The sequence below is a fragment of the Manis pentadactyla genome, chromosome 17, assembly GCF_030020395.1.
Source record: "Manis pentadactyla isolate mManPen7 chromosome 17, mManPen7.hap1, whole genome shotgun sequence".
Taxonomy (NCBI): domain Eukaryota; kingdom Metazoa; phylum Chordata; class Mammalia; order Pholidota; family Manidae; genus Manis; species Manis pentadactyla.
Genome location: NC_080035.1, coordinates 55,140,283 through 55,153,750, shown reverse-complemented (window position 1 = coordinate 55,153,750; position 13,468 = coordinate 55,140,283). Strand labels below are relative to the sequence as shown.

The window sequence follows — 13,468 nt, the reverse complement described above, 5'->3', positions numbered from 1 at the left end:
ACAGTTGGAATGCAGAACTGTTCCATCAGCTCAGAGATTCTGCTTGTGTTAGCCCTTGCCTGTCGTCCCTCCCCCTACCTGCCTCCAGCACCATGCACCTGTTCTCTAGCACTTGGTTCACTTTGAGAGTTTTCTAAAATGTAATCCTACAGTTTGTAACCCTTGGTGCTTGTAGACAGAAGTTGGGTGACAGGAAGATAAGTGGGGGTGGTGGCAGAAAGTGGGACTAGAGCAGAAAATGGGACGGTAAACATTTGTGACTTCAGTCTTGAGATAGTACGCTGTCCCAGATGTTTTGAGCACTGAAGGAAAACCATGAGTTTTGAGGAAGCTAGACTGCAAGCAGGGCTTGGGAAGGTCTTGAGGTGGGTCAGTTGTGAGGGAGGGCCAGGGTGTGGGGTCAGCCAGGGGCGTGGCAGGGGAACTGCATGGAGGGCTAAGAGAAGAATAGGCATACATGGTTTCCGCTTTGTAAATGGCAGATGGTGAGGCTATTAACAGTGGAACATGGGGAAAGCCTGGAGTGGAAAGCTGGGCAGGCATGGAAGGATAAGTTGGCATGCTGGTGGTAGGGCCACGCCTGGCTGGCAGGTGGGTTCCACTGGTGTGACGTTGACTGATCTGGGGGTGGCTGCCCCCCGGGTGCTGGTGAGGGAGGGATTCTAAGGCTGAGTTCAGCTCCTGGAGGAGAAAGGTGCATGATTGATGAGGTATGCCTGCTGAGCTCAGAAGCGGGGTGGGCACACCTGTCCCCTGCTCACTGTCCCTGGTCAATGTCGCCTTTTCTCTTGCTGCAGGAACAGTGATGTGTAAGTAGCAAGTATTAGAGCCACATTAAACTTAGTTCCTTTTTCTTTTCAGGGAAAAACAGAAAAGTTTGGTTTCAGCCCCAAGTGGTGCAGTGTGGTATGACAGTGCAAGTGGTACCTCTGGAGCTGAGTAACTTGGAAAGTTGGATAGTAATGCCAGATGCATTTTTCACTGCCAGGAACGATTGAAAGAAAACAGTAATAGCTGTTCAGGTTTCAAAATATAAACTACTTAAGTCATCATAGAACTATTTTAATGAATTCTCTCAAGGGATTATGAAATACAGTGAATTATTGTGGGTGCCTGAGCTCCAGAAAGGTACAGCTTTAAAATTTCTCTAGGTCTTGGGGTGGGGAGCAGGTCATTGCACACGTGGGCTCTCTCTTCAGAGGAATCTCGAAGGTGTAGGTGGCCTGTCCTCACTGTGCTGTGGGGCAGCGTGACAGCCACTTGTGCTGTGCACACATTCTCTTCCTCTAGTGGGAGGTACTAGGCTATTGGGTAGCTGGCTGCCTGGAAACTTCCATGTAATCATGAGAAACTGCTGTGAAACCATTGATTCTAGATTCATCTGGAGCACTTTCCCTGGCTTTTTGGCTCTTGGCACAATCCCTGAGCCCAGTGAAGTTTTCTCCGGGTTGGCTGGGAAGGGGCTTTGGGCATTTTCAGAGCCTTCACCCGTGCATGGCCTTGCCTCTGGGGTGCACCTTCCACTTACTTTGGTCGGTTTTTTAAGATCCTGACTGTAATATGATAGTATAAGAAGTGCCATGGTTTTCCTCAGTCTTGTAATTAAAAATAAACAAGACAAGGTGTGAGTGTTTAGGAAGGCCCAGAATTTAGCTGACTGAAGTTTATAGAGTCAGATAGCCTGGGGGTGTCATGGTGAAAGGGTGGTGAAGAAGATGAGATGGTAAGGCCACCAGAAGGGGAGCTAAGTGCCATTTTCACTTAATCCTGAGGCTCCCCCAGGGGAGGTTGGGCTGTTTCTTGATATGGATGGTGAGGGTTTTGAGGCTGTGAAGAGAAAATATGTCAGGATTGAGCACCTGCTACTGCAGACTTCACGCTGGAAATTGGAAGTGTCAGCCGCTGCTGGTGGGGGGCGCTGCCTGCTTGCTGCCAGTTGCATTTATTCATCCACAGAGATGCCTTTCTTCCTATTATTTCTCAGCCCTCTTAACCCTTCCCTCCGAGGAGGTAACAAGTTGTGTGGCTTATGGGGTCACATAAATAAGCATGTAAGTGAGATTCATACCTCTTCATCGTGAGAAGCCCGATCTTCCTTCTTTGCCTTGAAATGATCTTCAACTGCCTGAGTGGAAAGTTGCATTGGGGATCTGATTGTTATTTTTGAGCCGTGAGTCTGGGATCTGAGCAGGCAGCACCCAAGCCCGTCCCTCCCACCCCCAGCCTCCTTGACCAAGGAGAGGTGAATGTGGTGGTGGGGGTGCTGACCGCCCCCTTCCTCAGAGGAGGCTGAGCTGCTGTGTTCCCTGACTTCTGCTGGCGCTGGTTGGGGACTCCGGCAGGCTGCCTGGTGGGGTGAGGCTCCCGCCGGCCTGCCTTATCTGTGATGATGACCTGTGCTTAGCTCAGCATAAACCTTTCTGAAAAGAAAATTCTCAACATGGCTGGCAAAATGGCACCTTTCCTCCCAAGGAGCTCTGCTTTCCTCAGTGCGCAGACTGGCAGCGGAATCTCGGAGTTCCTCGAAGTCGGTCATTGTTGGCATTGGTTCTCTTACGGCCGTGAGGCTACGCCGCGTAGTGATGAGCATGAGCCCGAGTTGCCAAAGGGCGGAAAGCCCATCTTGCGGAGGCCCTGCTGTCCCTGTACTAGCAGGTATTCCCCTTCTCGCCGGGGCCAGCTTTTAGCCCGTCGCAGCTGCTCTCACAGTGGTAGTGTGGAATGCCACAGCGCACTGGGGCCGGCGGGGATGGAGCCCCTGTGCTTGCTTTACAGGTGCAGGCTGTGGGAAGAGGACTTGGGGACAGTTGGCAGAGCTTTGGGAAAACAGCTGCCTTAGACTAGGCAAAGGAAGGGCAGGCAGTTTATTAAAAAGGAAACACTCCTCTCCAGAGTGTGGAACATCTCTGCACTTGCCCTCCTCCCCAGGATTGGACACTTTTCCGGCAGTGGTCAGTGATCTGTGCTCTCCCTTGAATTCTGCTGCCTGTTTTTTGGTAACAGATCACCCCGGAGCTTAGTGGCCTAAAGCAGTAATGATTCAGTATTTCTCCTGTGTGCTTGGGTTGATTGGGGGTTTTCTGCAGTCTCACTTGGGCTCACTCTTGTGCCTGTGGTCAGCTGGAGAGGTGCTGCCTGTGCTCAGCAGGGACAGGAGGACACTGGGTGTCTGCAGTTGGCCCGGGTGTGTGGCTAGTGCCTTGGTTTTTCACGTGGCCACTCCAGCAGGCAGCCCAGGCCGCTTTACTTGTTGATGGAGGCATTCAAGGGGAGCAGAGGCCAAAGCCACAGGGCCTCTTAAGGCTTAACCTTGGGAAAACACACCATCACGGGAAATCCTAAGGCCAGCCCAGATTCAGGGAATGGGACATAGACTCTTTCTTGCTGAGGAATGCCACAGTCACATTGCAAAGGGGTATGGACACAGGTGTGATTAAGTGGCAGTTACTTTTGTAACAATCTCTTGCACTGCCATCTCAAACACTATAAGAGTTCGGCTAAATTCTTGTTGGCTTTATTTTTTATTAAGTCTCAAAAAGGAACTGCCACTGATTTCTTAGTATGGGAATGGGGCAGTTAACGAAGGGGGGTCAGGTTAGCGTGCTAAAACCCACCCCCCTTTTAGAACCGTGTCAGCTTGTCAAGGCTGCCTTGCGTGTCCCCCAAGGTCTCTGAACAGTGGCTTTCAGTGTGGACCCTGCCCGGCGGCATCTGCATCACCTGGGCGCTCATGGGCCCCGTGCCAGATGTACTGCATCAGATCCCAAGGGTGGGGCCAGGCCATCGGTAGTAGTCTAACAAGCCTGCTAGGTGATTCTCATGCTCTTAAGACTTGAGAATCACTGCTCCTGAGGGTTTAAACGGCTCTAGCCATCTCCTTGCCCTCCGTAGCCAGAGGTGCTATCGTCCCCCATTCCTCCCCCAGGCACTCTGCTCTCTGAATTAGGATATTCTTCACAGTGTCGGCCCTGGATCCTGTTTGCATCAGCGTATGGCTGGGGTTTTCTTACTACTCAGGAGACATTTACTGACCATCTATCACTGTGCCCAGAGACACGGGTGTGGAAGTGAATATGGCACAGACGCCAAATTCCCCGCACTGATAGTCTAGCAAAGGAGGCAGTGCTCTGTGGGAGAACTGCCGATTTCAGCAGGGATTCAAACAACAAATCCAGTTCCTATACATTGAGCTTGAGATGTTCAGGTAGAAAGAGATACCTAGTAAGTAATTGATTCTAGGAATTAAAACTCAAAAGGCAGGGCTGGAGCTAGCAATTTGAAATTACACTCTACACTATAATTTAAAACAGCATTTCCTCAAAGGTGACTATTCATTAGAATCAAGATCTCTGAAAAATGTGGATTATGGAGCGCCGTGTGTGACTGAGTGTGTTTTGGGATCTCTCGAGTGTGCCAGGTAATTCTGACCAGCCAGGCTGGGGGAACACGGTCCCAAGCCATGAAATCATATGACAAGTAGAGAAACAGGAGGGCGGGGATGGCACTGTCAGGGGAATGAATGTAGTGAGGTCTAGTGTAGGTGGAGGCTCTTCTGGAACTGGGCTTGGAAGATGAGTGGAGAGCGGGCTGTAGATGTCGAGGACTGGACAGCTTGCGCGGAGGGCTTCTTGGAGGAGGATGAGGCCCTCCGTGCGGCAGGGGTGGTGGCTGAGCGGGAGCCAGACCGTGGCAGTGACCGCGAGGGCAGGGTGCCCAGCAGGTCTGGACGACATGACGACATTCAGGGAACTTCAAAGGGAGGAGGGTGACCAGTGAAGTAAGGTGTTTTTGTTTTTCTAAATTGGAGAGCCCTCAGCTTTGCCAAGGGCAGAGAGGCAGCAGAGGGCTGAGTGGCAGAGGGTTACTGCTGCAGCCACATCCTGCAGGAGAGGATGGATTCAAAGGCCCAGCCTTTGGGGTTGGCCTTGAAGAAGAGGTGGTCCTCCCGCCCTCCCGCTGCGGGGAAGGAGGTAAGGAAAGGGCGTGAGAACAGGAGAGTTTCTTGCTGCTGGAAACAGACACGGTCTCTGTGTCCGGGTTCCGGTAATCCCAGCATGCTTTCCTCACTCACTTTGCTCATTTTTACTGATGGGGTTGGCGGATTTTTGTGAGCTTTTACTCTGTTCAGTGTGCAGTCTCAAAGCGGGGCCTGTGTTCACGTCCCTCAGTGATGCCCCTCACGTCAGCATGTGGTTATTGGGGTGCCTGGTTTCCCAGTGGCTAACCCTCTGTGTGGGCCTCCACGTTGGAGACAGGCTGGCTGGGTGTCAGCAGTTCTTGAAAAGCACTGCTAGGATACTCCATGTGTTTCACCTTGGAAAGCAAGGTTGTGGTTAGCGTCTGGTCAGCCCACAAGCTCATTTCATTCGGGGCTGCTGGACTTCTGTGCCTGTGACCCTTCAGGTTCCCCCAATGTGATGCCTCCTCTTCTTGGGCCTGTGATTGTGTTCTTCCTCCTTTTCAGCCCTTTTTCCTCCCCTTACTCCTTTTTCTGTAATACCTCAGCTTCTTTGAAGAACTGGTGGGCTTGCAAAGTCAGCCTTTGCAAGGCTTCCTCTTGCGCACGTGTGCAGTGTTTTTCAGAGAAGGTGTGTCTGTCAGGGAGGCAGCTCCCGGCGTCCTGTCTCTCTAGGGGTTGCATACTGGTGCCCCCGGCTTCGGGCTGGGCGGTTGCTCATGGTGGGATGTGTAGCATCCGTAGGCCTCCTGCTAAATGTCAGTTCTGACCCTCAGTTTGTGACACGCCCCCTGGGGATGACAGGTTTTGCTGCCCATTTGAAATCTCAGTTGTTGACATGTTGACAGACCTCTCTCTCTGGCCAGGTTGATGTTAGGGCAGATATTGGAGTCCCCAAAATGTTCACTGTGTATTTTCAACTAGTCATGTTCGTGGTTAAGGGCTTTTAGAAGCTATTTCAAGGTACAGCGTTTCCATGACAGAGGAAAACAGGTTGCTTATTGTTTCCTGAGATCTGGTTCCAATATTTAGGCCAAGGTAGTAGCTCTAAGTAAAGCTGTGTAGGACTGTATTTGTTGGACTTTAAAACATGGCCTGTTACAAAACAATTAAGTTAGGGTATAAAGTTGTTTTCCTGTTATGTGACATAGCTAGTTAACCTGCTTTAATATATATCAACTTGAATTTAGAAAATATGCAGGGGAGGATAGGAAGAAAAGTGGAATTTCTGTTTAAGACAGTGATTTTTTTTTCAATAAATCCATGTATCAGAACATGTTTAAGTTAAGTTTGATTTCTATTTACTTTAATTATGCAAATATCGGAGCCTTTCCCAGTTTCTATACTCTGGGTAATTGTTCTTGTCCGCACACTTCTGTGTTTCATAGTGGCATGCATGCATGTAGGTGACACCTAGACGTGTGTCCTAACTGAAGAACCGTGGTCACAACCAGCCTGATCCTTAAGTGAAGAAGACCAATCAGTCCTTGAAAAATTGGTCTGGGTGAGTAAAAGAAAAAAGCAGTCCCAGTTCTGTGAGTTATTGAAGTTTCCCTTCTTTCCTTCTCTCCTACAGAACCTAAAAGCAGACCCAGAAGAGCTTTTTACAAAACTGGAGAAAATTGGAAAGGGCTCTTTCGGTGAGGTGTTCAAAGGCATTGACAATCGGACTCAGAAAGTAGTTGCCATAAAAATCATTGATCTGGAAGAAGCTGAAGATGAGATAGAGGACATTCAACAAGAAATCACAGTGCTGAGTCAGTGTGACAGTCCCTATGTAACCAAATATTATGGATCCTATCTGAAGGTAAGGCTTAAAAATAAACAGCAGTTTTCCATGACACAGCACTTGGCTGAGATGTGAGCAGTGTACGTGCAGGACTTTAATGGCACAGCAGGTTTTCAGAGGAAGAACTGTTCTGACCTTTGCGATCGAAAGAACCTCGCTTTGAAAGTTTTATCATCTGAAATGTCACCTATAGAAATATATTTCTGGTAAAGGTGTTTGTTGAAATTCCCTTTCAAACAAGAGAGAGTATTTCTGTGTGGGACTTTGTAATCAAACATGCATTTCTTATTATGTTGTTATCAGCAGTAACTGTGAATCACCTAATTTTAGCATGGTTTAAGATAACTCATGCTAACCTAAGAATATTAGTCTTCTGATATTTTCCATTATCAAATGTGGTTTAATTTAATGTTTTTAAAAACTGTTGAGAACTGATAATGTTGCTTAGTGAGCTAGTTTATCTCCAATTTACTTTAAAGAATTCCAGGTAAGTAAATAATCACTTAAATAAAAGAGTAGTTGACATACGACACTACAACTTGTCCTTGATCTTTACGCAGTTCTTTAAGTGAGAAAGAACAGTATTAAAAATGATTTTCCAGTCCTGCATGGGACCATTTTAGATATTGTTATCACATCATACGACTAAGAAAAGTTTAAGAATATTCCTTGTGTTTCAAGTTTTTTGACATATTCCTGTTTTACTGAACTTAGAAATGTAGAATTTTTCAAATTAGAGTCTTGGTAATCTTAAGATTTGGTGAAAAAATTATAAACTAATTTTTGTGGAAACCAACACTTCACAGATAAAAACAACTATTTCCTGAGGGAGGGAGGCAGCAATAAGCCCAGATAATGTAAAACTTGGCCTCCTCGTGTCCTTGGTTTGTCCTCTAAATTCTCCATGTTGCAACTTAAACCTCCTGCGTTGTCAAAAGGGATAGTGCAGGTTTTGAGTTTGTGGAAATGTGATAATAAGGTGTAAGAGGAAGTAGGGACATTTTCTAGAACCATTGATTCACTAAAATGAATATTTAAAGGAAATCAAAATTAAGTGGTAATCCTTTTTTTTTCTATTCATAGTCTAAAGGATGGCAGTATGTCATAGGTGAACTGCAGCATTTAAATGGAAAGAGTCAGTTTGGAGCCAAATGTCCTGGACTTGACTCTTGCTCCTCCTGGTGTGTGGCCTTGACCGGGTGTTTTTTTTAAATTACCTACTTTATTTGTAAAATAGAGAATTATGGTCACGAAGTTAGATGGAATTACGTATGTGAAAGTACCTGGCATGTAGAAGATACTGAGTGTTAATTTCCTTCCTTAACTGATTGAATTTATTCATACCTCATCTCTGAAAGTTACATTGTAATGAGGGACATACCCACCAAGGCCAAAGCAAGGAGGAGGAGTGTGCCAACAATAACAATGACCGTTGCTGTGGAGGCGCATCCAGCTTGGGTCTTGGTAGGGCAGGAAGGGGTGTGCTGTACATGTCATCATTTTCGTGATCCAAGAGGAGAGCACATGTAATTTCGAGACGGGAAAGCTGAAGAAACTGAACTTGGACTCTTACCTATTTACCACTTAACATCCTTTGTGAAATGATTTCCACCATAGTTTTATAGTAAATTTAGAGTTGGGTTTCATGTGGTATGCTGAGCTAGTGTTTTAATAGGAATCATGGTACCTGTGGCAAAGGAAGCATGGAAGAGATCCTTACAAATGTTTGGTGATTCATACCAGCTACTATTTAATTATGGAAATTAAGGATCAGTGGTTCAAAAGTTATCTTCTTCAACCTCAGCTCCTCAGCAGAAGTTTTACTGCCTTCTGGAGTCTGTTGCTTCATTGTGCCCAAACATGGTGTTACCTTGACTGTACGTATTTAGAGATTCCACTGGTATGTCCTGTTCTTGCCCGACTCACTAATTCTAGAACGTACATTCCAGGTCAACCTACCCTTGATCTAGAGTGGGCCAGTGAATTTATTTAGTTAACATAATGTCAGCTGATAGTGTAAACCCCCTAAATATATAATGGCTCAAATATAATAGAAGTTGCATAGTTCTTGCTCACTGATAACTGTGCTTTGTGGGAGGTTTTCCTCCTAACAGTGATTGCAGAGCTTCCTTCTCTCTTGTTGCTATTCCTTCTGTTTTCCATTACATGGCTGTATTTCTCTGCCCTAAAGCCAACGTGGAGGCAAAAAATGGGGGTCCCTGTGAGAAGTTGTCATGTGCCCAGGCCTAGACATAGAGCACACTATTTCTGCCCACGTTCCCCAGGCCAGAACTCAAGTCACAGGATCACACCTCACTCAGGAGGGGCTGGGAAGTGGCATCTAGCTGAGTGCTTCATGGAAGAGGAAATGGGCTTGGTGCTCACCGTGCCTTTCCAAAGCCACTTACTCTATGAAAGGGAGTGGAATAACTCATGGAATGATTTCTCCATGATAGGATAGAACAGATGGAAAGTTTTGATGATTTTGTCTATAGTGCCTTATTTAGTTGACAAGGCAGATTGTCTTCTAGAAAATATCACCCTTCTGAAAATTGCCCTTAATTTCTTAAACCATGTGAAAGATGATTCTAACTTGATTTAAAATATAATGAACTGCTCTTTTTAAACAATATTAATTAACTATTATAAGTTGGGCAGGACAAAAATCTAGTCCCATGATTCTGCCTGACTGATCTTGTATAGAGTTTTCATGAAATTTCTTTGCTCAGGGGAAGACCCTCCCTGAGGAGGGTGGGCTTATGAAGTTTAAATTAGTATAGTCTGAACTGTCAAGTAAGATAACAAATTAAATTGACACATAAGAAGAACGGGTCTTTGACACAAAGTAGAAAATAATTGTGTTTTATGTGATTTTTGTTACCCTTTTAGAAACTCCCCATTGCCTCGGAAATAATATTGCTTAGTTCCTTAAGTCGTGATGGGAGAGAGGGGCCTTAGGATTTTACCTTGTGTTCAGACTTTTACATGGCAAATTGGGTGCAGAGGAAATTAAAAGAAAGTGGTTTCTCCATTACTGTGATAGCATTGAAAGGTCTCATGATTGTGTGTTGGTTTCAATCATCTAGTTTAGAAAAAGAGATTAAAAACAATAGGTGAGTGTTCTAAATATATTGAATGTTGCTGAAGGTCAGGAGAGTGGAGTTGATGTGAACTGTGTGGCTGTTACCAAATCACAGAATTGCTGTGTAGCATGCTTTTTCCCCAAAGGTTAAAAACAAAAGTATAACAATTGAGGGAGTAGATGGAATAATCAGACAGTGAGCACTAACATTTATATTGATGAATCTGAGGCCTCGAAAGGTCTTGAAGATTACTACAATGCCATAGGAGAAACTTCATTCGTTGTGCTTTAAGCATTTAATTTTGGGGAACTTAAACCAGCTAGAATATGTACCAGAAGCCCCAGTGTCCCACCCATTATACCACAGGAGTTTTCTGCCACAAAAATGCTGCCCACAGGTTCATAAAGAAACCTTTACGTGTGTGCGTAGGGGGCTGGTTGCTGGCTGGTTTTCTGTGGGTGGTGAGCAGAAGAGAGGGAATCGTTTGGATTTTCAGTTGGGCACTGAAGACACGAGACCGTGATGGGGCAGCATGGTGTCACACAGGGTGCAAAGCCGTTCTTTATACACGGCATGCTAGGTGCTGCCCAGCAGCACTAACCTCTCACCTTTTTTTTTGTGGTGATGGCAATACTTTTAGAATCTCTACTTCAAGATTCATTCAGAGTTAAAGCCAGAATTTTTAGTCTCGGATCTTGGTGCTCTAGGTACTTAACTATCTGGGTGTTCTTCAGGCTGCTGATTTCCTCAGAGATAAAATGCGGATAAATTTATGAGTGTTACTAATGAAGACTGAGATTATATAGGTAAAGTACCTGGCATGTAGGAGATTTTTTAGCAAATGATAGTTTAACAATTTTTAAGTCATCTGTGCCAATGAATCAAAATTCATGAGTCTTAAAAACAGATTATGTAGCATACTAAAAATCAGGCTTATCATCTTTTATAACGAATTATTTAATACTCTCAGACATCAAGCTGGTTTAACCAGAGCAAATCAGGTGCAAGGCAAAAACCTGAAAAAAAGCCTGTTTATCAAACCTTTACTTGTGTTAGTTGTGTTGTAGAATCAATATTAAGGAAGCATATCCATGGAACGAGTAGTTACCAGCAGTGGATTCAGATCCCCAACTTGAGAGTAGTTTTCTTCAGTTCCTAAAAAATTTTAGGGTAGTTTTACCCATTGGATTCACTAGAAACACATGCCCAAGTCCGTAGATGAGTTTTAGGAAACTTCAGTGCTCAATCTAAGTACAGATTATTCTGCTACAGGGTTGATTACACTGTGTACTTTGCAGATACATTTTGGGGTAAGTTTTAAAAGTTATATTCTTTTGACTTCTGCTTTGTCTTTTTTCCCCCCCCCCTTCCTCAAAGGGAAAATAGTAGTCCCTGATGAAATAGAAAAACCAATCATTTTACCCTTAGGAAAAGAAATTTGAAAAGGTATATAAAGGGCTGGCATCTTTGTGAACAAGGCTGCTGGGTAGGTCACCATTCCCCCACGATCTTTGCTTGTCCCGGGACGACTATGAATAGTTGTCCTGGACTTTGAGAAATATCCAGGTTTGGACAGTAGAGTGTAATCATCCTATTCTGCTTTATCTGTGGAAAAAAACCAAACCCAAACTGTGGCCTCTCCCTTGCCCACACTGTATTATAATGTCATGGACTTCTTCTCTCTCAGAGGAGAGGTGTGTGCAGCCAATCATAATAAACATGTCCATTAGGACACACCTGAATTTTATCTTCACCCACACTTTGTTCTCCCAACCACACCTTGGCAAGTCCCCCTCTGGCAGGGACGCCCGGTTTTGGAAGTAAAGATAGGTTATTAGTTTGGGGAAGCATTTGAGTTCATGCCTGGTATGTATAAACTCTCCTCTGCCGCAGGGGATTCTTATAAAAACATGCAGGTTCTTTGCTCATTCATGTCTTTCCTACTCTTGAAGACAAAGCGTCCCAGGATATTTTCACTGAGATGGTGAAAATAAGATCCTGCTGGTACAGTACATGTTGAGAGATGATTTGTGGCTTAATTGAACCGGAGTCAATGAGCCAGATTTAAAGTGCCCGAGAAGAAAGTCAGGGACTCTCCTGGACAGAAGTCCCCATGTAGCCTGAGGCATTTCTGTGGTTGTAACGGGGAAGAGCATGTAACTGGGGCTGAGCCACCTCACACTCCTCTGTACCTCCTGCCAACTGCCTTGGCACTGAAGGTACACGTGGCCATGTGTGGACACGTTTTTAGCCGTTGTACTGGCCAGGGCTGCTGCTGGCATCTAGCAGGTGGGGACCCAGGATGCTGCCGCGCACCCTGCAGTGCCCTGGAGGGCAGGCCCCCCAGCCTCCCAGCCCGAGTGTCCACGGCGCCACCACTGAGGAAATGCTGCCCCTTGGAACCAACAGTGCTCTTTTGTCCCAGACTGTGGGTAGAGAGAATGGTATTTCTAGGGCTGGTGGTAGGGCTTTTGGAATATCCCAAGGGCTATTTTGGGTAGCGTTTCAGAGACCAAGTTACGCTCGTGTGATTTTTGTGGCCAGACCAAGTGTGAGCATTTTTGAGCAGGATGCGTCCAGACTCGGGATGTTGATTTTACACTGTCCAACCTCGTAGGCTAGGCTCTGAATCTGCGAGATCTCAGGAAGCATTTGGGGATGGTGGGATCTGAAAGATGCTTCTCTGGGTTACTGTGTTTCTGATATAAGATGGGACAAAGGCTGTAGGAGTCCTTGGAACATTATTGGGCTGAAGAAGCTTGTTCACAGCAAGTACTATTTACCCCAGTACTGACTGTGACCCTTTCTTGCCTAGTGGTCATTATAAGCTCGGCTTTCTTTAATAAAGTGGTCAGAAGCAATGCTGGTCTGATTTCCTATGGGTGCAGTTCACCAGAATGAGAGGGCACATTGCCTCACCAAAGGGTGCTTAACAGGAAATATGATTCTTTGAACATTTGTGGGCTTACTTGCTGCACGGTTAATGTTCCCCGAGACACTGTGTAATAACTGGAGTTGTCCTGTGTACCTGGGGGCCCTCACTCTCCTAACATTTGATTGTTCTCTAACAAACTGCTGATGACCAAGCTCAGAAATACTTACCTGTCTTTATTTTTGACCTTGGCCGTTACGGTAATGTTAATGAGGAAGCAAGCGAGATGCCGATACTTTGCTTTCTTTTCTTTTTTGTGTGTGTATGTTAAGGTTTTTTTTTTTGTCATTGTATTTTAAAAGGGAATGTCATTTAGTGCTAAAACAGAGATCTTCCATTGTGTCCTCTCTGACTTTGGGTGAACTACCTTGCAGGTTAAATGGCCTATTTTATTCTGTTACATCAAATGGTGGTCATTTTCTTACGGTATTTCTTTCTCCCTTTTCCACTTTACGGAGCTCACATGAGGAGAGTTGAACTTCATCTTTTTGAGTCTGGGGAACCAGCATCACTCGTGTGTGTAAGACCCTTGTTTTGATCATTTTATTTCATCCTTCACCCTCACACACTTCCTTTGGTACCACAGGTTTTGCCATGTCATAGGATGTGTGCCCTCAGTAGATAAAATGCTGCCATGTGTATGGAATGTGTTTATTTTTCCCTACCACATAGTTTTTTTTTTTAATTGGCACACAGTAAAATTAACT

At 45.3% G+C, this 13,468-nt stretch overlaps 1 protein-coding gene across 3 annotated transcripts in view; it reads left to right on the top strand.

The window, feature by feature from the left end:
- The window catches only part of STK24 (serine/threonine kinase 24), a 113,609-nt gene that overhangs the window by 46,314 nt on the left and 53,827 nt on the right, over nucleotides 1–13,468 (top strand). For all 3 annotated transcript variants that reach the window (XR_008994595.1, XM_036893889.2, XM_036893888.2), the window contains exon 2: nucleotides 6,534–6,764. Coding sequence is in view for 2 of the 3 variants with exons in the window: in XM_036893889.2 (XP_036749784.1) it covers nucleotides 6,534–6,764 (231 nt within the window). In the remaining variant the exon portion in view is untranslated. The remainder of the gene's footprint in view (nucleotides 1–6,533; nucleotides 6,765–13,468) is intronic.